At 37.3% G+C, this 26436-nt stretch overlaps 1 protein-coding gene and 1 non-coding gene across 12 annotated transcripts in view; one reads left to right on the top strand and one right to left on the bottom strand.

Moving 5' to 3' along the window:
• Window positions 1-26436, bottom strand: part of KCNMA1 (potassium calcium-activated channel subfamily M alpha 1) — a 676533-nt gene that overhangs the window by 158369 nt on the left and 491728 nt on the right. For 10 of the 11 annotated variants that reach the window (XM_049789608.1, XM_049789616.1, XM_049789609.1 and 7 more), the window contains one exon: window positions 1025-1134. The exons of the other annotated variant lie outside the window; for it this stretch is intronic. In XM_049789608.1, the coding sequence (XP_049645565.1) occupies window positions 1025-1134 (110 nt within the window). The remainder of the gene's footprint in view (window positions 1-1024; window positions 1135-26436) is intronic. 11 annotated transcript variants of the gene reach the window in all.
• LOC126031991 (small nucleolar RNA SNORA51) lies at window positions 7196-7325 on the top strand. Its single transcript, XR_007503793.1, has one exon. It is a non-coding gene; the product is annotated as a small nucleolar RNA SNORA51 (small nucleolar RNA).

Here is a 26436-nt window from a genome sequence, read left to right as displayed (position 1 = left end):
TATGTATGTATGTATGTATGTATGTATTTTCCAGAAGCTATACTGAACAAATAATAAATTTCCTAAAGAATTTTCTTTTCCTTGTAATGAGTTGTTTTGAGATGATCATTTACAATGGTGATTAGGGCTTAGTCCTGGCATTACTGAGTGACCACTCTTGGCAGTCCTCAGGGTACCAGGTGGAATGCTAGTGAGGGATAGAATCCAGGTTAGCTGCAAGTAAGGCAAGCACCTTACCCACTGTACTCTAGTTCTCAAACCTCCTTATTTTCATGAGTTCCAGTATCCTTGCCAGGGGATCAGTCTTCATGGGTTAGCATTTTCTGAGATTTTTTACATTTCCACAGGTGATAAAGCCTCTATTTTCCCTAAAGAGAACATCTGAGATTCTAAGTGGGGAAATCCAAGGATGTTTCTTGGATCTGGAAGGCCTTCTGCTCTGGGATCACCTCCCCATAGAGGAGTTCCAGCTGGCTGGAACTGCCACGTGCTCAGACCCCCTTTCACTGGTCAGAAAAAAAGTCAGAAAAAAGTCTCCTTAGTGTTAGAATGTGCCATTTGTTCATGGCAAAGGGGAAATTGCTGAAACATTTTCAAGGCCTCCTCCAGTATGTTTGATTCCAGATTTTCTTCACATATCCTGAAAGTGTTTGCATGATGTCTCTGAACCAGCTGATTGAGAGATAAAAATTCCTTTTGCTAAGAAGCTAACAAGATGTGCTTTTCCCCTAGTTAAAATCTGAGATAGTTGAGTCCCACTAACCCTTACTCTCAATGGCTTTATACACAGATGCAGAACTGAAGACATGCAAGAAGACAAATAATGGGACCAACTTGTGATCCTTAGGACTAGAGGGTAACAGCTGGATCAGAAAGGGAGGAATTAAGTAACAACCCACCTTTTGGTGAGTCCGCAGTGGTTAAGTAATAATGGCTACCAAGTGGCCATTGTGCTGTTCTTTTCTACAAAAAGCACATTTAAGTTCCCTGAGAGAGGACATGTGTATGGTTAATCATCACTTACTCACAAACAGTAGGGAAGGACAGACCCACGAAGGCACTGGAAAGATACTCTGTGTACATTTCATTGGAAACACCTTCCAAATAATACTTCTGCCATGTGTCTTCCTCAATCTACAGGAAAAAAAAACACAATAATAGAATTTAATACACAAAGTAGGCTGCACACAGGAGACTTAAATAATACTAACTGGCAGATCAAATGAATTCCCAGCTTTGATGATGGTGAAAGTCAGGCAGCCTCCTTCCACAACCAGAAACCCAATCCCCTTGCCTACATGGAGCTTTCCAGGACTGTAAACACAGGCCCATTCTGAAGTACCACCTTGTTTGTAATCTATGTGATTCCAGGGTTTTGGGAGCATAGACATGGGTCACAATATTTGGCGAGCCAGCCAATATATACAAATGTTTTCCTGAGCAATTTTGTAGCGGTCAAAATTGGTAAAAGTACATATTTGCACATATATAAATTCTAGGTATTCATAATAGAGAAATTAGTATACTAAAATTTGTATGGATATTATTTCTATTCAGAAAATGTTCAAAATCACTACACATTGTTTGTACAGTGGTATACAGACAAGTAATTAAAATTAGATGAACCATTTTATCTACTCATAAAAATTATGTCTAAAACCATATGGCTCAATCCTTATGGATATAGTCTGATTTTATTTTTAAAATAGCTATAAGAAAATGATTTGTAAAGCCATAAGAAAATCTAGAAAGCCTTATATCAAGACTCTAATAATTAGGATATTGTAGTGGTAGAATTATAGTTTTTCTCTACAGGTTTCTGTATTGTCTGAGGCTTTTATCATGAGCAAAAACAGGTTACAATGAAATAATACATCAACTTCTATTGTGTAGAGGGAAAAAATAAAAATTTTCCCATTCCCGCTTTGATTTTCACAAAATATATAATGTAGTTTTGGGAAACTTAAACCCAGATCTCATTCAAATGTGTTGTTGTTGTTATTTTATAATTAATCAAGCTCAACTGGTTTCCCCAACTACTTTATTCTAGGAATTACTGAGGGTATTTTATGTTAAAGTAAATCTTTCGAAAGTGATAAAGGGCATAATAACATAAAGTCTGCCTTTTTAGTAGTATAAAACCACAGTGTTCTCTGAAGACAAGCTAGCTTGGTTGGTGTCTAGTATCTGAAGCTTCCAGATTCCTCCATTGAAATTTGGATATTAGAGTTGGGGAGAAGGGCTTTCTAGTCAACAGAAAGAGACTCTATAGCTGCCTGTGCTGAAGTTGAACTAAAGTGCACCTATCTGTCCATCCATCCATCCATCTATCCATCCATCCATCCATCCGCCTGCCCGCCCATCCGTCCGTCCATCTGTCCGTCCGTCCATCTGTCTGTCTGTCTATCATCTATATCACCCAACCAACAATTAAACTGAAAGAAAAACATTGCTATAATTTGAGAATTCTGGAAGCAATAGGAAATACACTTCCACTCTACAGTAGGAATACAAAAGTCAGAGACAATTTAGGACCAGATTGAATGTTCTCTGCTTCTCTGTGATTTGTCTGCTTTGTGTTTGGTCTGAGTTATTAGATTATGTGGGGTAACCTCATTAGTTTGAGCTGCTTCTAACCTACTCCCATATATTAGATATTAGCTGTTCATGCTGCTGGATATGGGTTGTCTAATCTAGAAATTGGTCTTCCCCAGAGTGTTTTTTTAAAGGCACTCAGCTATTTCTATACTAAATCCTATGATATTTTTAATTAACTGCAAAGACGTTAGCTAAGCAAAAACTTTTTAATTTCCCCAAATTATAAGATTTTAATAATTATTTCAAACAATAATTTGAGGTATGTAATTTTGTGGACACTATAGATCACAATTTGTTTCCTTGGTAATTAATATTATATATTATGTATTATAAAATTTATATCTTTGGGACCGGCACGGTGGCACTAGAGGTAAGGTGCCTGCCTTGCCAGCGCTAGCCTAGGATGGTCCGAGGTTCCATCCCCGGCATCCCATATGGTCCCACAAGCCAGGAGCGACTTCTGAGTGCACAGCCAGGCATAACCCCTGAGCGTCACTGGGTGTGGCCCAAAAACCAAAAAAAAAAAAAGTTAAATCTTTGTTTCAGTAAAGTTTAATGGGAAAATAGTATGTTTGAAATAGATGAATTCAATATTCTATAAAAAGATATATTCCTTTTATGTCTTGTTGCTAATTTAAATGTCATCTTTGATTTAAAATTAATAACAATGCACTTTTGTTTTGTTTTTTGGGGGGGTGGCTACACTCAGGTAGATACTCCAGGCTCTGTGCTCAGAAATTATTCCTGGCAGGAGGCCCATATGGAATGCCGGGGATTGAATACAGATCAGTCGTGTGCAAGGTAAATGCCCTACCTGATATGCTTTTGCTCAAGGACCCTCAAATAATTTACTTTATCCCAATTAATATTAATTATTGATTTAACTAATATAATTACTAAACTTTTTAAAAGTAAAAATATATTATTCAAGATGATTTTGAAGATAGCAAAAACTGTCTCACTGTCAAATGCTTTATACATTTAACAAACACTTGAGAATAATTTATATCTTAGTACCTGTTCTAGTTTTTATTAAATCTTACTAAACTGGGGGCCGGCAAGGTGGTACTAGAGGTAAGGTGTCTGCCTTGCAAGCGCTAGCCAAGGAAAGGACCACAGTTCAATCCCCCAGCGTCCCATATGGTCCCCCCAAGCCAGGGGCAATTTCTGAGCGCGTAGCCAGGAGTAACCCCTGAGCATCAAAAGGGTGTGGCCAAAAAAAAAATCTTACTAAACTGGCGTTTATTTTCTCACATTCTCTTTAGGAATATAAGTAAGTGGGTATATCCTAATTTTACTGATTTTCCACCATATTTATTTTTATGTAAGTTTTCCTTTGTGGCTTATCTGAAATTACACAAGGATTTAAAATCAAATAACTGGGAAAAATGTAGAGAACTCTTCTCAAAAGCAAATTTCCTCTTCCACATCCATATATAGATTCTCAGATGATATTTACAAAGCTAGACATAGCATCATTGAATGAAATGCTTAAATTCTGAAGACTTTAAATTCATAACCCTAGCCCTTTGTTAAAGATATCCACATCTTACACATAATTCCATATGGACAAATGAATGTTTTGAAGTTTCTGGTAAAAGTGTCCCCAATCTATAATCCACAAATAAAAATTCTTAAAATGATTAAAAGGGTAAATTCTATGTCACTATAATTAAAGACTTTTAAAAATACCCATTTGCATAAAATAAGAGATTAGACTAATTATATTCAGTCATTATAATTATGACTGGTAACCTATAATCCATCAGGACAAGATGTGATAGAACAAGGAGAGAAGCAGGCCAATCACATCAGGACTGTGGAGGGAAGAGCGAGCTCCCAGCTCAAGCAACAGAACTTCCATTTTCAAATAGAAACAGGGTCTTAGGGCCGGGAGAGATAGCACAGCGGTGTTTGCCTTGCAAGCAGCAGATCCAGGACCAAAGGTGGTTGGTTCGAATCCCGGTGTCCCATATGCCCCCCCCCCCAGCCCCCTGTGCCTGCCAGGAGCTATTTCTGAGCAGACAGCCAGGAGTAGCCAGGGGGCTTAATTGCTTCTCATCAAGGTTTATACCCTTCTAAGTCTTAACCATGGCATCAGTGACTTGCTTTGAGAAAGTAAAAATGAAAGTGCCCATTTCTTTACCTCTGCCAACAATAATTAAGATCAGTCTCATGAAATGGAAAATAAGTAAGAAACAGGTAAGAAGCAGGTTGAGTTTTAACAAAGAACACTGAGGGCCAGAGAGAGTACTGGGGTGAGAAGTTGATTGTCACTTGATTGCCATGCAAGTGGCAGATCTCAGTTTGAACCCTGGCATTGCTCCTGGTATAATCCAGAGCACAGAGCCAGAAGTAAGCTCTGAGCATCACTGGGTATGCCCCCCCCTCTACTATCTGCTTCCTGCCTTCCCCAAAAAAGATCTAGAGATCTAGAACAAAGAGTGCAAGTTATTGCCATTATAATTTTCCTTTTACAAATCAGAAACTGAGGAAAAGAGAAGGTAAGTAACCAACTAAATGTGACCCAGTCAATTAATGGTATAGACAAGATACAGATGCCAAGCTGTGAACTCCCACCAATAATTACAGTTGCTAAAAACAGAGAGGCCATGGTAATGGAACTTTGAGTAGGATGAAAGGAGAAGGGAAGTCTTATATAAATAAGTCCAAAAAGAAGAAAAGAAAAGGCCTCCCAATGCTTACCACAGGCTGTGTTCTTGTTGATATTATTTTTCAGATTTGTCAACAGTTGTATTAAATATTTTGCTGGCCCCTCATTCGGTGCATATATGTTTAGGAGAGTGAATTCTTCCTGCTCTACGTACCCCTTGATTAATATAAAATGTCCGTCTTTGTCCCTTACAACCTTCCTGAGTATAAAGTTTGCATTATCTGATATTAGTATGGCCACTCCAGCTTTTTTATGGGTGTTGTTTGCTTGGATAACTTTTCTCCAGCCTTTTATTTTGAGTCTATGTTTGTTCTGACTATTCAGGTGCGTTTCTTGTAGGCAGCAGAAGGTTGGATTGAGTTTTTTGATCCATTTAGCCACTCTGTGTCTCTTAACTGGTGCATTTAGTCCATTGACATTGAGAGAAAGAATTGTCCTGGGATTTAACGCCATCTTTATTTCAAAATTTGGTGTGTCTTTTGGGTAGTCTTGTCTTAGATTAGGACTTTCAGTTTTTCTCTTAAGACTGGTTTTGTGTCTGTGAAGTTTCTGAGCTGTTTTTTGTCTGTGAAACCATGTATTCTTCCATCAAACCGGAAAGTGAGTTTTGCTGGGTATAGTATTCTGGGTGAAGCATTCATTTCATTCAGTCTTGTCACAATATCCCACCACTGCTTTCTGGCATTGAGCGTTTCTGGTGACAGGTCTGCTGTAAATCTCAGGGAAGCTTGCTTGAACATGATTTCCCCTTTTGATCTTGCTGTTTTCAGAATTCTGTCTCTATCTGTGGGATTTGTCATTGTGACTAGGATGTGTCTTGGGGTGGTTTTTCTGGGGTCTCTTTTGGTTGGTACTCTTCGGGCATGCAGGATTTGATCACATATATTCTTTAGCTCTGGGAGTTTCTCTTTAATGATGTTCTTGACCATTGATTCTTCCTGGAAATTTTCTTCCTGGGTCTCTGGGACTCCAATGATTCTTAAGTTGTTTCTGTTGATCTTATCATAGACTTCTATTTTCGTCTGTTCCCATTCTTTGACTAATTTTTCCATTGTCTGCTCATTTGCTTTAAGTTTTTTGTCCAATCTCTCCTGCTGTATGGAATTGTTATGTATCTCATCTTCCACAGCACCAAGTCTATTCTCAGCTTCTGATACCCTGTCCCAGAGCTTATCCATTTTGTCATTCACTTCGTTTACTGACTTTTTCAGTCCTGTTAGTTGACATGTTATTTCAGTTTGGAGTTTTGTCATTTCTGCCTTCATATTTTCTTGGTTCTTATTAGTGTTCTGTTCAACTCGATCCATGGTTTCTTGGAGTCTGTTGAGCACCTTCCATATTGCTAGTCTAAAGTCCTTATCTGAGAGGTTGATTAGTTGTTCAGTCATTATCTGGTCCTCAGAATTGTCATCTTCATTCTCTATGTCTGATGCTGGCCTGCGTTGTTTCCCCATTGTCACACTTGTATTGTGGGTTTTTCTACGTGTTGTAGTGGTATTCATTGTCTATATGATGTAGGCAGCACACTCCTCTGGCTCCTCCCTTTCTGGATGGGCTGACTTGCCTCTAAGGGAGGGGAGTCCTCCGTGGATGAAGCCTCACACTGGGTCAAATCTTAGGCCCGAGCATGCAACAGAGAAGACAGTCCAGAGAGAAATGTTTGCTTCTGTGATATAGCGCCGTTCTTAGTGTGATTTTTCCTTCTTGTTGCAATGGAGTTCTTTCCTTAGAAAGAGTGCACGGCCGCGTAGCGAAGCGGAGCGGCCGTGCTCCTCTGAGCCTCTTTTTGCCCCACTCGCAAGAGTTTCACGCAAGAGGACAGTAGACAGACATAGACAGGTCACACTCACAGTCTTTCACAGCTGAGCCCCACTGGGCCGGTGTACTTTCGCGGATTTTCCCCGCCTGGTGTCACACACAGGGAGCCAGCTTTTGCAAAGGTTAGCCGGTTCTTTACACTGACTGTATAGAAAGAGGAGGTACAGTAAATGCTCCCCATATACACCTCAAACCAGGCCTTTGCCTGGTCTGTATTGTGAATGGGGGGACAAAAATAAGTCCAAAAGGGGAAAATAGCAGAATAGACACTTCCCAACAACTCATGATTAAGCCCTGAAGCCTAAGTCCATGAGACAGTTATACTGATTTTAAGTTGAAGTTCAAGGAGAGTTCTAAGCGCTACTTCTTAGAGCCTGACAGTATCATTTCTGTTTTGTAAAGGGCAATCATTCCAGCCTACAACTCCATTCCTAAAATAATATATGCTGTTCTCCACATGTGTTATCAATGTATTTTTAAGCTGCAATGTGAATATGCGCTTTCAGGTTAAAAAAAAAAAGTGATGGAATGGGAATGAAATGGTTGAGGAAAAGGTGCCAGAAGGAATTTGCCAGCTATTCAGTGATCAGTCCTAGGCAAAGCTTTTCTGGGGGCAGCAATTTCTCTTGTGACTGTCACATCAAACGTCAGATGTTTTAGAAATGTCTAGCAAAGATGAGTAGATGATGTGCTTTGAGTCCATCTCAGGATCTTCCATGAGCAAAGAAATGAATCTACAGGGCAGGTTGCTGTATACTTGTCATTGTCTTGTTTATCTACACTTTATTTTCAGTCTTCCAAAATCATGCCTTCAACCTCCCCAGGCAACAATTTTATCCCAATCAGACTGTTCCACCATCAAAGCTCCCTTCCAGCTGGAAACATCAGCCTTGGCTTTGGGGAAATAGACACCTTTCTGGTTCCAATTGTGCCTATATTATTTCCCTGGTTCTATACTTTCTGAAAGTGAGATGGTGTATCCTTAACACTAACAAATGAGTGACTGTGACAAATCTACCAATATAGATGTGGTATGTTATAATTGCTATGATTTTTATTTCCAGAAAAAGAATCTGAAGAACTGTCTTTGATAGCCCATTTTTGTATTCCCCCAAAATGAATAAAAGTCTATCCTTACCTCCATAATTATAAAAGTAATCCCCCTAATGATCATATACCATGTCTTACTTAATTGAAAATAAGTACACGGTTTAAATCCAAATATATGTGGCATAATGCATATAAATGTAATGATCTAAAAGGAAATTACAAAACTATCTACCATCATGTTAACAGCTGCAATAAGAGAATTTGAGTACTAATGCAAAAATGCTAACATTGAGAGATAGCATGGAGGTGGGGCATTTGCCTTGCATGCAGAAGGACCATGGTTCGAATCCCGGCATCCCATATGGTTCCCTGAGCCTGCCAGGAGTGATTTCTGAGCACAGAGCCAGGAGTAACCCCTGAGTGTTGCCAGGTTTGACCCAAAACACCAAAAAAAAAATGCTAACATTGCCTAAAAATTATAAGTTATATTAGCAAGTGTGTATTATTGTAACTATTATTTAAAAAAACATACTTGAGGAACCAAAGTGATAGCACAGCAGTAGAGTATTTGCCTTGCACACGGCTGACCCAGGACAGAACTAGTCTGATCCCCGGTAACCCCCAAGCCTGTTGGGAGTGATTTCTGAGTGCAGAGCCAGGAATAACCTCTAAGTGCCACTGGGTATGACCCCAAAACAAACAAAAAAATAAATGTTTTAAAAATTAAAAAAGGGGGGCGAAGTGGTGGCGCAAGTGGTAAGGCATCTGCCTTGCCTGTGCTAGCCTAGGACTGACTGCAGTTTGATCACCCAGTGACCCATATGGTCCCACAAGCCAGAAGTGCATAGCCAGGAGTAACCCCTGAGCATTACAGGGTATATCCCAAAACAAAACCAAAAACAAAAGAATTAATAAAAAATTTTAAAAAAACATACTTGAGGGGCTGACGAGGTGGTGCTAGAGGTAAGGTGTCTGCCTTGCAAGCACTAGCCAAGGATCAGGACTGCGGTTCAATCCCCCGGCGTCCCTTATGGTCCCCCCCAAGCCAGGGGCAATTTCTGAGCTCTTAGCCAGGAGTAACCCCTGAGCATCAAACAGGTGTGGCCGAAAAACCAAAAAAAAAAAAAAAAAAAAAACATGCTTGAGCTCTCAATTAATAGGCTTTCTCTTACGGATGCACAGCTTTAAGTCAAGAAGATATTGAATAATAATTAGCTACAAATTATAGAACACCTTGTCACTGTCCTCTATAAAATATTGTAAAACATAGGTAATGACATGAACTGGCCAATGTGTGTTAAATCTTATAAAAACATATTAATTCCTACAAAAGAAAGAATGCTTTCAGAATGTGCCAAGTAAGTGACTACAATAATACACTGAAAACCAGCATTTATGATCTCTAATCTAGTGAGTGTGGGGTTGTTATTAAAATGAGTGAAGTTTATTTATCTGAAATCTACAACAGTATGCTTTTCACTAGACAATTAAATATTTAATGTAATTTATAATTTATAATGTAATTAATAATTTTTTGCCAAAAAAGAAAATGATGCTTGGGGAACTGAGCATTAAAAATCTACATTGCCACTAGGCTTCCTGAATCCTCTCATTCTCTCTCTCTCTTTCTCTCTCTCTCCCTCTCTCTCTTTTACTTCCCTCTATGTTGCATTGTTCATCAGCTTGATCAATCCAATTTCTTCTAAACTTCCTGTCTTTCAATAAATAAATCCCAAAACCATTATATATAATTAAAAGTGGACCCAGGCACAAGGTGTTAGGGTAGAGAAAAAAGATGAAAAGGTGACAATAGTCAAGCCAAAGAAATGAAGCAAAAAAGATGATGATGTGCACTTTTCAGACTGCATTTCTCTTTTATGCCAGATTACATGTCCACACTATGGACATGCTTCTCAATTGTGTTTATGATCAGGCTGCCAATTCTTCCAGGACAAACACTGGGTTTTAGAGATTCAATAGCAATTTGACATTCCACAATGTTGTCCTATTTCAGAATGCATTTTTCCAGAAGGTGGGAAGAGAAAAAAAAGGATCTCTGATTTTTTCCAAAGGCTACAGGACAATGTCAATTAAAATAAGCCATTTGGTATTTGATGGCATTACAGATAACTGATCACCTCAGCAATGAATAAATAAAGAAGACTAGAGATTAATTTCGAACTGGCCATGAGTCAAATCTCTTATTTCCAGATTACTGTACAGTGAACTCTACAATAAAATTTCTTCCATCAATCATTATTAATTTTTTCAAAGCCCACACAATGTATTTATTTATAGAGATATAATATATCATACAACATGCAAAAGTCAAAATACACAGAATTTCTCTTAATCCAGCTTTGGTTTCTTTCCTTCCTTCCTTCCTCTCTTCCTCCCTACCCTTTCCTTCCTTCCTCCCTTCCTTCTTTCCTTTTTTCCATTTTTAGGCTATGTTCAGTGGTGCTCAGGTATCACTCACAGCATTACTTCAGTGAGCATATACAGTTACAGGAATCAATGTTTTACCCACTGTCATTATTTCAAAATTGACAAATGCCAGACAAAAGTTAAAATTTAAAGAAATGGGTAAGAAGAGAGTAATATAAGAATGTTTTAAAAAGAACAATAACTTAGAAAGGGCTACCCATATATCGGGAAATTGGAACTGTTTTCAATACTGGGAAGCTTTTTCTACCTTCTTTTAATCTCCAATGTAAAAAGACTTTACAAGAACTTTCTAAAGGCTTTATCTATTCAGTATGTATCCAAATAGAGCTGGGTTTTGCAATCTTGCTAATCACCAAGAACATTCTCATTGGTGCCTTAAATAATAAGGTTCTTAAAATACCATTAAAAATTATTCTGATCTGGAAAGAACAAGCAGGAGGACAATTCAGTCCCCATTCTGAAGTCTATGCTAGTCTATGCTAGTCTTCAGAATTTTCCAGAACAAAATTTTTCAGTCTATTTGAAGGAAAACTAAGGTTTGGGTTTTTAATAATAGCTATTCATTCTTTCAAATAATAAAATGTTTGCAATAGCTAAAATAAATTCAAAACAATAGAACTAAAAAACAAAAGAAGCATGGTAGTGAAAGGACAAGAATTTGCTATTACATTTAATTAATATAAAGTTACTAAGTACTTCCTCTCATTTTTTGGAGATGTTTATTAGTAGATGAATAACAAGCAATTCTCAGCACCTATCCTGGAGAGTCCCAGCAGCAGTGTGAGCTCCTAATACCTCATAGGTTATTCTTCCTCTCCACAATTTCTCCTGCATGTTGGGTTGAAGAATTATTCTCAATTAAGATGTCCCAATGCAAGTAACATGCATGAGCAGGTATTATTTGAACAAAAGGCAATGCAGCAAGATTTTTATGGTCCCCTCCCCATTAAAATCCATGTTATTTAGAAAACATAAATATTTCTTTGAATCTCTAGTGCCTCTGTTTGCTCAATAATAATTATTAGATGAATGCAATAATTTAAGAAGCAGTGGGTTTAACAAATTTTTTTTCTTTTAAATGAAACTCTTTGAATATTAAACTTGTTATATGAATAGTAAACTCTAGTGGAAGAACAAGTATTTAATTACAGAAATCTTTATTCAAGGAGCAGTTCATAGCGATTGGCAATGCAAATATAATCTTTTCCTCTCCTTAATTTTCCCATTCTTTTGTCTTCCTTTCCCTTGATCTAAGTTATCACTGTAGGGCAAGATAGTTGTTAAAAACTAACCTTCCTTTAAAGTTCATACCAGATCTCACCTCCCCTATATCATCTTCATTTTCTCAAGCTGATGTGTCTGCTTTGCCTGAGGGAACATTAGGGAAACCCACTTTTAGGGATGGCTAAGTGAGATAATCCCCTAGAATGCTTAGTACAGTACATGGGTCACAGGGAGCATTCATTACCTGTTAATTACGTTTATCTGCTGTTACAGCACTTGAGTCTTCTAACTTCTGACGAAAATGCCAATAAAGATTAATTGGGAACCTTATTCCCTCCCTTGGGTGTTCAATTTTATATCTTCTAGAACAAACAGCATCATACCTTGCAGTTTAGACAAATTAATATTTGTTGATTTGAATGAAGAAAGAGACTCAAAAAAATAAGTACTTTTTCCCCCCCAGGAATCCCGCCTAACTCTTGCTGATATCATACTCTTTAGTATTAGAACCTAAAATAAGCCATGATCTATCTCCGAAACAAGCTGAAAAATTTTGCAGAATTCCCAGAAAACGTCTATGAGCAATATACTATGTTTTTCCCCCTAGGAAATTGTTTTCTTCACAGAACATCTTGAGCTATTTAGTGCCTGGAGTCTAAATCCAATAACCTGAAATTTGAAATCCAAACAAGAAAATCTCAAGGTGGAACTGAAATTCTTCCTTTTTCCTAACAGGAGTCCCAGTAAGTACCCTATGAAAGCAGCCTCCTTCCTCCTTTGTTCCAGAACAATGCTATCATCACCATGCAATTCAGCATTGTCTTCTCTACATCTTTTCCTTGTAATTCCAAATATAAAGCTAAATCATTCAACAAGGAACCTACTGAGTAAACCCCAGCAAAGGCTACCCTTGACCATGACATTAGCCTTAACTTTTAAAATTGAGGTCAAAGACAAATTGTTGGCTTTACATTTTTTTGAACTGTAGGAAAGAGATGGAAGTAGATAAACATTAGAATTAGTACAGGATATGGGCCTGGAGAGATAGCAGGGAGGTAGGGTGTTTGCCTTGCATGCAGAAGGATGGTGATTCATATCCCGGCATCCCATATGGTCCCCCGAGCCTGCCAGGAGTGATTTCTGAGCACAGAGCAAGGAGTAACCCCTGACTACTGCTGGGTGTGACCCCCCCCCCCAAGAAAAAACAACTAAGAATTAGTACAGGAATTGTGAACTTGTTTTGATAAAACAGATAACTAGAGAGGCCTTTATAGATTCTCAATATTTCACACTCGTGTGAGGACCTCACCATACTCATTGCTGGTAACACACAAGACAACTTCTCACTTGTGGATGCATCAGAGGATTTTTTAGCAATCAATAGTCCTCAGAGATTCTGAGTCCATTGCTTCCCAAATTCCATGTAAATTCTCCAGGAGTCTTGGTAGAAGATGTTTTTCAATGGAGTGGAGCCTAGGATTCTACATTTCTTACAGATCTTCCAAGCAAGGTTGTGAGTTCGCAACACATGTTGTGTTAAGGAACTATTATTCTCAAGACAATGAAGAACACAGAGAAATATTCTCTGCCAGGTCTTAAAGGACCAGAGATTAACCAGAGTTCATTGCAAGCCTAATTTCATACAAAGGTCACCAAATACTAGAACCAGTAATAAGGTGGCTTATCAATAATTAAGTATATGTTCATTACCAAATGATTGGATTGTGGTGGCAACTAATCTAAGCAATATTTCAGAGATCCAGATTTGTCCACTAGCCTAGAACCATGACTCCCATGATTGCTTAATCTCCATTTCAATATGGGTTGTGTAAAAAAAAGAGAACAATGGTGTGCTATATTACATTTAATTAAAAATAAAGTTTCTGAAAATGGCTGTGATTTGCATCTCTAATTTCTGTTCAGCTCGCTCATTTTAGCACACAGCACACAGTGTGAGGACAAAAATTATTGCCAATCCAGTCCCATTTTAGTGACAGCAGATTCTGGATACTTATGTCCCAGATCGCTGTACAATACAGCCTAATAAAGTCTGGCCAAAGAGACTCGATTTCATTTCAGAGCAAAGGATTTGGCCATAAACTTTTACTTTCTGGCTGAACAGAGCCATTGCAGCCACAAGCATAAATTCTGCTAGTTTTAGATAGCAGGGTGATTGGGAAGCCAAATGGGTTCTTTGTGAGCCAGGTACCCCAGGCAGAGACACACACTTTATTGTGTATTCATTGTTATCTGGAAAATCTCTTGCCAGCTCACGAATATTTTCACAGGAAGTTAGAAATGACTTCAGAAATTCCCCTCTGTGGCTTGCTAAAGTGGATTTTAGGCCTCATCAAAAAGACATTTGGTTCAGAGATTGCAAGTGGGCAGTCTTTAAATTGTCAAGGTATTTAGCTGGGCTTAGCAATTTCCTTTTAGGGACGACTGTGATCCTAAGTGCTTACTGATTGCCAGGGTAGGAATTGCCAAAGCACATGAAGGCTCAGTGTTCAAACTGCAGCCATTTCCTTTGCTTAGCTGTTGCAAGGTGAGTCTGCAACATCACTGATCACCAAAATAACATTTTGGTCCTAACAATTAAGCAATTTGACACTGTCCCCCAAAGATAGCAGTGTGCTAAGCAGTCCATCATAGCCCCAGCTTTTCCTAATAGCCAGTATTTTTACCTTGAACAGAGATGAGAAGACATAACTTTGTATTAAAAGAAAATGCTCCTCTTGCCAAAGAGTAAGGTTTTGTGTAGGCAGCATACATGAAGATCTAGGTTAGTACAAGAAAATCTAGTTTGGCTTCTGAAATAAGCCTTGAACCAGGAAGACCAATTCAATTCAATTGAACCAAGAAGACCAAGAATAATTCCTGGTCTTGAATTTTCTCATATTCCTCAATGGGATACTCTTAATCTTTGCTCCAATTTTCCCCCTTCCTTCCACATAGCTCTCCTCCTAGTTTTCAATTTTGCCTCTAGTCAAGATTCTCAACTGATACCTGGGTTTAAAGAACAAACTGATACTTGTTCAAACATTATTCTTTTTATTTAAAAACAAGCAAATAGGGGCTGGTGAGGTGGCACTAGAGGTAAAGTGTCGATCCCCCAGGTCCCATATGGTCCCCCCCCAAGCCAGGGGCAATTTCTGAGCGCTTAGCCAGGAGTAACCCCTGAGCATCAAACGTGTGTGGCCCGAAAAACCAAACAAACAAACAAAAACAAGCAAACCAATTTTCAGCTTATATAGGAGAGCCTGAGCATGGGATCAGCGTAAGTAGAAAGAATACTAGTTAAAGACCTTAGCCTCTAATATCCTCAGTTATTCAATCCGACCCTTCCTCTTCTGCCTACTCCTCTCAACAAAAGTCTGACAGTTAATTGGGTTCCTAACTTACATTGCAGTTAGAGAATACTTGTTATTGCTTTAACATGTGAAACTCAGACATCCTACACCTAATAGTATATCAACGCATTCCTTCCAACCATAAAATATGTGTCTCCAAAAAAAAAAATGAATTCACTTTTCTCCTTATTAGATTTCTAGGAGTATTTTAGCACTTGCTAGGGCTATGTATTCCCAGAAAACTCCAAGCTTGGGACTGAAAAGATAGTACAAGAGTTAAAGTATTTTATTGCATATGGCTGACCCCAAGTCATTACAAAGGGCTCCCCAAGACCAACCCAGAGTAACCCCTGAACACTTCTGGATTTGACCCAATAAACAAATCCCAGGCAAACGAACCAACATAAAACTGCCAGCCTGGTTCACACAAGCATTGGAGTAAGAAGAGAATGAAGAAATAAACTTAAATGCCTATATGCCAGCAATGTCACTGTCCCATGAGTAAATTCAAGTCAATATATGAAAGAAATGTTCAAGGACTCAGGAAGTGTCTTCTCTGAATTTCCTGCGAAGAATCCATGGAGCTCCTCCCAGTCCTTACCACTGCAGACCCCATCCCTTGATGGGACTGTCCTTGTTAGTTGGGCTTTTCTTATGCACTGAAAACAAAATAAGCACATCTTCATTTTCTTTAGAGTCCTGGGAAGCACCAGACAGATGGAACCAGCTCTTGCCTATAACTGAAAACAAATGCATCTGACTCTGGTCATGAGGTGACAGGGTGATGGGGGAAAGGCTGTTTGACATAAATGTTCAGGGAGTTGACAAAACCAGTGCTATTTAGACTGATGAACAATACTGCTACCCTAGAAAACAGATTCAATTTCAAATGTCTGCTGATTCCATATTTTACCACAGAGAAGTACCAACATCATCATTTACAAAAATATTAGCAACACACAATTATAAACAATATAGGAAGGGATGCTTTGAAGTCACATTACAGAATAGTTTATGTAAGGCTTATCCCTCTACCTTCTTCCATCTGTGACTCAATGCTCACCCAACCTCATATATCAACAAAATAGAAACCAAGCAGTACCACTCACTTCTAAGAAGGAAGACAGGGCTTGAGTTTCCATAAATGTAATCTTTCCAATAATTCTCTAAAATCTTTAATTTTTTAAACCAAAGAGTGGTGGTGAATCTAAAGCTCAGAAAGATTGAGTAAGCAGTCCAATATCTCACAACAAACATGACTTAAATCAGTGTTATAACTGTCCATTGGATACTTCACAATAAAGGGAAACAGAAAGGATGAGAGTTGTGCTGGAAAATTTGGAAAACACGGTGTATCTGTATAGGCAGATGCCTCCTGGGCTAGACAAATCCCAATATCTAATTTGAATTCTGGAAGAAGCACTATATCTTTTTCTCTCACTGCTCCCCTCCCTTACCAGTTACAACCAACCACTGAAAAAATGAACTCAGTGCCAAACTTTGGCTAGAAGAAGTCATCACCAGAAATCCCTTAAGAAATAATACTCTGTCAACAGACTAGAAAAAAAGAAGTTAATAGAAATCCATTCTGCAAAATGCAGTGCCATAGCTCTGGAGGCTAAGAACAAACAGACTTCCTTGGACTGACTAACACAAAGAGCATCAGCAATCCAGGTTCAATGGGCAGAGTCTAATGGGACTTCTCTAAAGGCAGATACATTTTATCACCTGACACAGTATGTGGATAGGGTAAGAAGCAACAGCCTTCACTCAAATAGGCCAATTAATTTCATCCCATTTCCCACTGTCTCCTATACACAAAATATAGCATTGACATGGTCACCTGTATTTCTACTTGAAATCTTATTTAGTGACATTGCATTACTTTAGTTACTGTGAATTATATGTGGTAGTTAATGATAAAAAAAAAACCACCAAATTTCATGACTTCATTTTTCCTAATGAAGAAAAAACGAAGTCATGAAATTTAGTGTTGTAGTATTCCATTGTGTAAATGTACCACATTCTCTTTGGCTACTCATCTGTTGTTGGGCATCTGGGTTGTTTTCAGATTCTGGTTATTATGAATAGTGCTGCAATGAACATAGAAGTGCAAAGGGCATGTTTGCATTATATTTTTATATTCCTAAAGTATATCCCTAGGAGCAGTGTTGCTGGATCATATGGGATCAATTTCTAGCATTTTGAAGAATGCCCATATTGTTTTACACAAAGGCTGAATCACTCTGCATTCCACAAGTAGTGAGAGTCCCTTTCTTCACGCATCCTCACCAGCATTGGTTGTTCTTGTTTTGTGTGTGTGTGTGTGTGTGTGTGTGTGTGTGTATGTGTGTGTGTATGTGATGTGTGTTAGTCTCTGTGGTGTAGATGATATTTCATGGTTTTTTAATTTGCGTTTTCCTAATAATTAGTAATAAGGAGTATTTTTTCATGTGCCTTTGGACATCTGCATTTCTTCTAGAGCATAGCAGGGATAAAAAGAGAGGGGGAAAATGGGAGACATTGGTGGTGGAAAGGGTGTACTGGTAAAGGATATTATATGTCTGAAACCGAATAATAACCAGTATTGTAACCACAGTTCTTAAATAAAGCAATTTCAAAAATTGAAAAAAAACACCACATTATACCCAGTTAAAAGATTTTATTGCATATCATTTCTCAAGATGGCAGATGGGTGCCTATATTGATCTCAGAGCCATTTTACTGATGTCCCAAAGTTTCTCTAAATCAGTCAAATGGGATTCAAGTTTAAAGAGTCGTGTACCTTGTTCAACCAGAGATATGCTGGGTTCCATGACATTAGAGTGCATCTTATTTCTTATTGCTTATTATCTAGTTAATATTCATAACTTCTGAAGAAAATGTGTATTACTCAGTCTTATTCCAATAAGAACAATTACTGAGTATGCTAAAGAGAACATTATGTGGACTTCTGCTTCTGAATTGAATGAAGTGAGTATAGTATATTTTGCATCTTGCACTGAATACAGCTATGGAGCCTAACCAGACTATAGGGAGCAACTATTTGAAGATTCTGAGAAGTAAATAGAATTTCTTGAGAAAAAGTTTTGAGAAATAAAGTTACCAAAGATTTAAATATATATAGTGGATGATAGTCAACCCACCAAGAAAGCACACTAATTCAAATATACATAACAAAATATTCCAAAATACATTAAAACAAACCATGGAAATAAAAGAGCAAAATTCTTAGAGTTGGAGACCTCAACACTCCTCTCATTGTAATAAAGGATAACAGAAGAACAGAATAATGTTATCAACCAACAGGTCCTAATTCACAGTTGAACTCTCAGCCAAGCAATAGCAGGTTCTCATTTTTAGTTTTAGCTTAGCTGGAACCCAGAACAGGACAGAATATAAATCAAGTTTTAAACAAGCTTTAAAAAATTAAAGGAAAGCAAAGAATATCCCAACTATAATAAACCAAACCATAAGTCAAATGAGAGATTTCTTCACATTTTTGGAAATTAGGACATGCATTCAAAATAACCTGTAAGTCACAAGAAAAGTTTCAAGTTGAAATTATAAAAATAATTTTAGTACAAAAATTAAATTTCATAAAGGGGAAGAGAGGTGGTGGTGGGGAAAAATTAAATTTCAGCATGGTTATTTGTTATGTATAAAATGTTTATGAAAAGGCAAGGCATATTTATCATACATATTTGATCTTTATCCATAGTTCCTGGTTCATACCTCCTAAAACCCTTGAAATTTATTGAATCATTGCAGCACTGAAAATACTTCTTTCTTCTCAAAATTCTTAAAACTTTCTGAATAATAAAAATTATTTTCTGAATAATAAAAAATGCTATGTGGCCCTTCTTCTCACCCCCACAAATGTGAACCCCACAGCTCAAGGACATTACCTGATCCCTTACTGCTGCCAATCATTTCTCAAACTCAACAAGACCATGGTATGGGATGAAAATGTGCCCTGTATTTTACCCACACACACAAGAATATCTCAAAAGACTTAATGGGTATGCCTATGTTTCCTCTGTATGTTTAATACCTCTATAGTAATACCTGTTAGTGAGTTTATTCCCAAATGGAAAGGTAGCCTCCTCTATTACTTATTTTCTTTAATTACTTTTTTCAAATATATTTTCATTTCTTCTATTTTTATGTATTTTTTTAACTTTTACTGTTTTGGTTCTGCTTGGTACAAAAACCTAGAAGAAAAAGTCTTGCCTGAGATAAATGCTCATGTCAAAACCAGGCACAGAGATTGTGTAGCCTGTCATTCTTACCTTCAAATGCACCAGCAATATAATATGGCACCATTCCCTTTTGCACAGGCACTCTAAAAAAGGGTAAATCTTATGCAAAGAAACAAACTCTTATCTACTATGGATAAGAACCCATACATTTTATAATGCAGGGGCATCTCCCAACCTGAACATGTGTCATGTGGACCCAACGTAGACTCCATGTGATTGGACAGCAACCGTCCAACCCAGAACCCAGATGTAGAACTGGCACAGTTCCCTGCAACAGCACCAGGAACCAAACTCACCCCTCGGAAATTCCCAATACTGCTCTGGCACTAACTTGCACCAGTTTTGATGTGACATCCTGACAACAAAGAAACAGCAACAACTTGATATAAGAGGTGGTTGCCCTATCTTATCGCCTAATGGTAAGATTAAATCAGAAGACATGTCATCCTTTGCTCTGTGCAAAAACCAAGATTGCTAACTACAGAAGACTGACTTTGACAACCATGACTGGGCAGAACTTACCATGGGACCAATAGAAGATCCTAGCCTAGGCTTTGGCCTAGCATTCATACATAAACCAAGATCTCTAATTCCAGAGGTCTGACTTTGACAACTGTGACTAAACAGAACTTCTGGAACCATAATGAAAGACTCCATCTTAGGTTTTGTCCTAGGATCTGAGCAAAAACCAAGATCACTAATAATAGAAGACTGATTACAACAACAGTGATGGAACAGAACTTCTAGAACCATAAAGAAAGATTCTATCCTAGCCTTCGTCCTATAACCTGTGCAAATACCAAGATCTCTAGCTAAAGAGGCCTGATTTTATCATCCACAACTGAGCGGAAAGTTTCCTGGAACCATGAAAAGACCTTGTGGTGTGAAAATGAGTGAGTATGGAGCCTGTAGTTGCTCCCATGGGAGTATACTTCAAGGGCGGAGAAACCCTGTATCTCTTAGGCCAAGGGAATTCCTTTTCTAATTTCCCCATACTTACCATACCTATGGAAAAAAAATCTTGACACACCAGCCTTCTGTCCTTCCTTCGATTTTTGTTGTTTTTTTTCTTTTATCTTTTTTTTCTTTTTTTCTCTTTTCTATTTTTTCTTCCTTTTTAAATTTTTTTCTTTTGTTCTTGTAGTTATTATATGATGGTGGTTGTTTTTAGTAGCTGGGTGTTTTTTTGTAGTTGCTGTTTATTTTTTATTTGTTTTCTGTTTTGTTTTCTTCTCTTTTCCCATTCTTCTTTTAAATTGATATTTATAACCTCTAGACAGAATCCTTTCGGAGTTTTTTCTTTTATTTTTACAACAGAACCATATAACTTGAATCATCTTGCCTTATGAATGTGGGGGGAAGGAGTGGACCAGGATCAAACAGTCATATAAACATTGAGTAAAAATATAAAAAATATAAAAATGATCAGACTTAAACACCAAACCCAAAGTCAACAACAACAGAATCAATACCCAATCTACAACAAGCTATACACAGAGGGGAGCAGTTACACTAGCAGTCTGGGGGGCAAATGAGGGAGAAATGGGATGCATGCTGGGAACAGTGGTGGAGGGAAGACAACACTGGTGGTGGGATTGGCCCTGATTCATTGTCACTATGTACCTTAAATATTGCTGTGAAAGATTTGTAATTTACTTTGGTCACAATAAAAATTATTTAAAAAATGTTCTATAATATAGAATTATAAATTACAAAATATTTATAAATTTAATATATTTAATAAAATATATAAATGTATATATTGTTGTAATATTATAATTTTATAATGAAAATATTATTCTATTATAATTTTGTACATTATATTGTATATAATTACAAAATATTATATATAATTTTATATGTGTTTCTTTTTATAAAATTCATTCCACTTAGAAAAATGTATCTTCTATTCACGATTTGCAAATCTGCAATTAAATTGTTACTAGAAGAAAACTTCCTCAACATCAGAAGAAAGTTATCTACAAAATACCTATTGCAACATTACACTTAATGGTAAAACCTTGAATATTTTATCACTAAGTGTAGGTATAAATAAAAGATGTCCACTTTCACACCTCTTAACACCCTGTAAGAGTGCTAGCCAGAGCAATACTATTGTGGCTAAAAGGTCAAGCCAAAAAATAATGTGTGCGCATACTTGCCACCAGCAGAAAATTGAAAATCAAAATTGTTTAGATGCCATTCACAATAGCTCCTCTCACAAATATAAGTCACATAGAAATTTAGCAAAAATGTGCAGAAATGAAATAATGAAAATAAGAAATAATTATTTTTTTAAAAATCTAAGAATAATTAAGAATTGTCTCTATACATGGGGCCAGAGAGATAGCATGGAGGTAGGGCATTTGCCTTGCATGCAAAAGGATAGCAGTTCGAATCTCGGCATCTCATATGGTCCCCCGAGCCTGCCAGGAGCGATTTCTGAGCGTAGAGCCAGGAGTAACCCCTCAGCACTGCAAGTGTGACCCAAAACAAACAAACAAACAAAAAAGGATTGTCTCTATAAATGAAGAGACCATATCCTGGACTGAAATCCATATTAATGAATGTCAATGTTCCTCCCAAATGGGTCCATATGTTTAAAAGAGTTCAATCAAAGTATCATTTTTGTAGATATAGAAGAGCTAATTGTAAAAGAGTTTTTGGTTTTACTGTTTGTTTGCTGTATATTGTTTTGTTTTGTTTTTTAGTCATACTTAGCAGTGCTCAGGGCTTACTTCTGTCTCTGTGTTCAAGGATCACTTTTGGTGGCAATTGGGGAGGATAAGGGGACCATATGGAATGCTGGTAATCAAGCCTGGATTGGCCAAGTGCATGGCAAGTGCCCAACCTACTATACTCTCTCCAGCCCCAAATTTTAAGCTTTCTATGGAAAGACAACAAAAGTCAAATAACTAAAAATATTAGGAAAAAATAACTTTGAGGAATCACATTAACTAAAGACAAATAGAAGCCAGAGAAAACTATTCCCAGACAAGAACACTAAGTGTATTTAACTGAATTTTGAAATTACTGGGACCTGTTGGCTACCTTCTTCTTTCACTCTCTTCTTTGGAATGGGAGACTAACTTTTATCCTATAGCAAGAGCATCATTATATTTTAGAGACAGACCCATGCTACATTCAAGTTTCATAGATTCACATATAGAAATAAAAGCTTGCCCCAGGAAGACTTAACCATTGAGTTGAGTGGATTTAAGTGGATGATTTTTAGACAAGGTTTAGAATTGGAAAGATGTCTATAGGATTGAGACTTTTTGTTATTTGTATTTTTGGGAGCCATATGTGGTGCTATTCAGGCTATATACCTGGCTCTGTGTTCAAGGATCTCTCTTGGTGGTACTTGGAAGCCCAATTGCTATGTAAGTGATCAAATATGTGTTGGCCATGTGCAAGGGAAGTTCTTGAAGTTCTCGACCTATTGTATGATGTCTCTGGTTCTGGGTTGATACTTTTTAAGGTTGTATTATACATGCTGGGTTGATGTGGATTTTTGTGGAGCAAAAAGAAGATTGGAAAGTGTTCTCTGGCATTATATCCATGCTATAACCCCTGGAACCTATAAATATTACTGTATATGGCCAAAGGTAATTTTACTTTTGCTTAAAATTAAGTTAAGGATCTTGGTATGTCTGTATTATCCAAGCCTCAAGTGTTCTTGAAAGAAGGAAGATGTACATCTTACAAAAGAAGAGGAGGTAGTGGATGTGAGGTTGGAAACAAAAGATGAGAGTGATAAAGAAAGTTTAATCCAAGGAATGAAGACAACATTCATAAACTAGAAATGAATTAAGAAGGTTCTTTCCCTCAGAAGGTATCATATCTGACAATACTTTGATTTAGTCCAATGGAGCCGATCACATAAATATGGCCTCCAGAGAAGAAGACAAAAAAATCAGGGATCTTTAGTACCTAAATTTGTGTTAATTTACTACAGCATCCATAAAAAATGAGCATATGATATCATTTCTCTTGGGTAAGTCGCTAGAATGGAATAGTTGCATCATATGGTAGCTTTATACTGAGCATTCTGAGAAAGTCCTCCAAATTTTCAAGGTTAAATATTTTCCCCCAGAAGAGACAGTATTATGAAAATGAAAATGGATACTAGATAAAATACTTACAAATCCTTTATTCAAAAAGAAATCAGGAGACACAACCGTGAAAAGTAGGCACTTCAATTTAAAATTATGAAATTAGTGATATAAATTAGTGATGCTGCATATGCCTTACATGTCTAAAATCCTAGGTTTAAACCCCAGCACCACAAATGACAAATTAAGAATGGGCCAACCACTGATAATGCCAAGTGCTGGCAAGTGTGTCAAGCAACAGGAACTCTCAATGTTGGCAAAAGTGCAAAGCAGAACAGCTAAATTGGAAGACAGTTGACAGTTTCTTACTAAACTAAATATACTTTTATCATGTGATCCAGAAACCTCACTCCTTGGTCTCTATCCAAAAGAGTTAAAAACTTAAGCTCATACAAAAACCTGTGCAAGAATGTTTATTACACTTTTATTCATAATTGTTTCCAAAACTTGGAAGCCATCATGATGTCCTTCATAGGCGAATAGATGAATTAACTTTAGTCTTCCCAGACAATAGAAAATTATACAATTCTAGAAATAAATGAGTTTGCAAGTCATGCAAATATGTTCAAACATATTACTAAGAGTCCAACCAAAAAAATATATATATAAACTGAATAATTCCAACTATATGACATTCTAGAAGCAGGAAAACTATAGAGACAAAAATATCAGTATTAGTCAAGGATTAGAGGCATGAATTTCATCACTTATAATAAATGTACTACTTTGGCAGAAGATACTGAAAATGGGGAAGGCTATAGTGGATATATCAGAAATCTCAATATTTCTGCACTATTTATGTATACCTGCTTTAAAAAATGAAGCAAGGAACAGGGGAAAAGTTCAAGCAGTAGACACATGCCCAGCATATGTGTGACCTGAGTTCAAATTTTAGCTGAGTGCCAATAGGAATGGTCTCCATAAATGAAAATTTTAAAAGCCTATTAAAAACAATAGATTAAATATTTCACAATAGCAAAAGTATAGAAATGATATATTTACCAGTGGTAAGATGTTCAAGATCATCCACTATCATCCACATATTTAAATTACAATTTGATCATATACATATTTAACTGACTAAAATGAAAAATAAGACAATTACAAGTGTTATACAGAATTTAGAGCAACTTGAAGGACCCAATAATTATGAAAAATACTTCAACAGTCTTTTAGCTTAAGAATATACCTATCCCATAATCAAATAATTGTACTATTTTTAAACCTAGAGAAAAAAATTTGTAGACACACAAACGTCTGCATTAACATTTACATGAGCTATATTCATAATCAATTCAAACTAAAAGCTACTATGATACTGGTTGTTAAAGAAACTGATGCACTTAAAAATTACAAAACATCCATAAAATACCAGATTTTTCAGCAAGACAGGGGAAAAATGCATTGATAAACACAATGCCCTGGATTGACTTCTATCATCCTAGGAATTCTACTGAATAATAAAAAAAAGCCAGTATCAAAATGTCAAATACTGTATGATTATATTTATAATCAAGTCTCAGAAAGACAAACAATAATGACTGGGCTAAGGGGATTAGTGGGTCAGACAGAGGGAGGTACAAGGGAAAGAGAGAGTATTGAAAGTTCTGTCTATTCTGCAGGTGGCTGAAGAACTCAGCATACTATTAGAAAATGCACAGTGATTAGGGCATCTGCCTTGCATGCAGCCAACCCGGGTGTGATCCCCAGCATCCCATATGGTCTCCCAAGTTTGCCAGGAGAAATTCCTGAGTGCAGAGCTAAAAGTAAACCCAGAGCACCACCAGGTGTCCCCCCCCCCCCAAAAAAAGCGCAGAACTGTGTAGACTCAGAAACATAGGCATTCACAAACACAGCAATGTCAATGTAAGCTAATTTTTTCAAAGAAAGTAAATATTCTACTGGACAATTAAAAGCACGTCTGAATCTACTGTTCTAGCACTTTCCTATAATAGATATTGGCCAGAAAGCAATAGGAAATTTAGTGGTAACATTTTGTATGGGTCTTGCTGATATCAGCCCAAAGCCCCATCACCTGTACTCTAATTGTTGGACACGAACAAGGTTATTGTCATCATCAGAAGGAGCCTGCAAGGATTAGGATAAGTTAGAGATAGCCCCCTAACTTGTGTCCCAATCTTTTAAGCAGCCCATTCTCCTTTTAGAACTCACTCCCTTCTCCCTGACATTTGCTATGTTATAGTCCGCAGTCTAGCTGCATCATTTTTACCCTCACATGGTTGGAACTAAGTTTTCTGGATTTCTTAAACCCCTTTTACCACGATCTCCTTAGCCTGCTAACAAAATATTTGCCACATGCACAGGCATCCCAGTCACCCTGGAAGAGACAGAACTGCCTGGGTTTTATTTAGACCATGGGACCACAGAGGGAAGGGAACAGACAAGCATATTTCCTACACACACACACACACACACACACACACACACACACACACACACACACACACACACACATTCGCCTGCATATGCCTCCACAAACAACACACACAGCATGAATGAGACTCTAGAAATATTTCAAAATCAAAATGACTTCTATTGTTAAAAGCTTTTACTTGGAATATAAAACCATGCAGTGTTTATATTTGAGACATTTCTCTAGGGGCAAACATTTCAGAGTCCTGAGCCAGGAACCCATTGCTCTGCCATTTTCCATCCAGCTGGGCAACAAAAAATCCATCTTGTTCTTAACTTATTTTCCCTATACTCCACATACGAAAGAATCAGAAATCAGCTGCATTGTCCTGGGAATATTTCCTGTATGATCATCAATAAATTTCTTTCTGTCAGCAATTTTATAGATTAACTATAGTTGTCATATAAACTGACAAGTGCTATGTAATCTTAGGGTACTACTATGAGTTGAAAGTTTTTAAAAA

Source organism: Suncus etruscus, chromosome 15, assembly GCF_024139225.1.
Source record: "Suncus etruscus isolate mSunEtr1 chromosome 15, mSunEtr1.pri.cur, whole genome shotgun sequence".
NCBI lineage: Eukaryota > Metazoa > Chordata > Mammalia > Eulipotyphla > Soricidae > Suncus > Suncus etruscus.
This window is presented reverse-complemented; position numbering and strand designations above follow the sequence as displayed.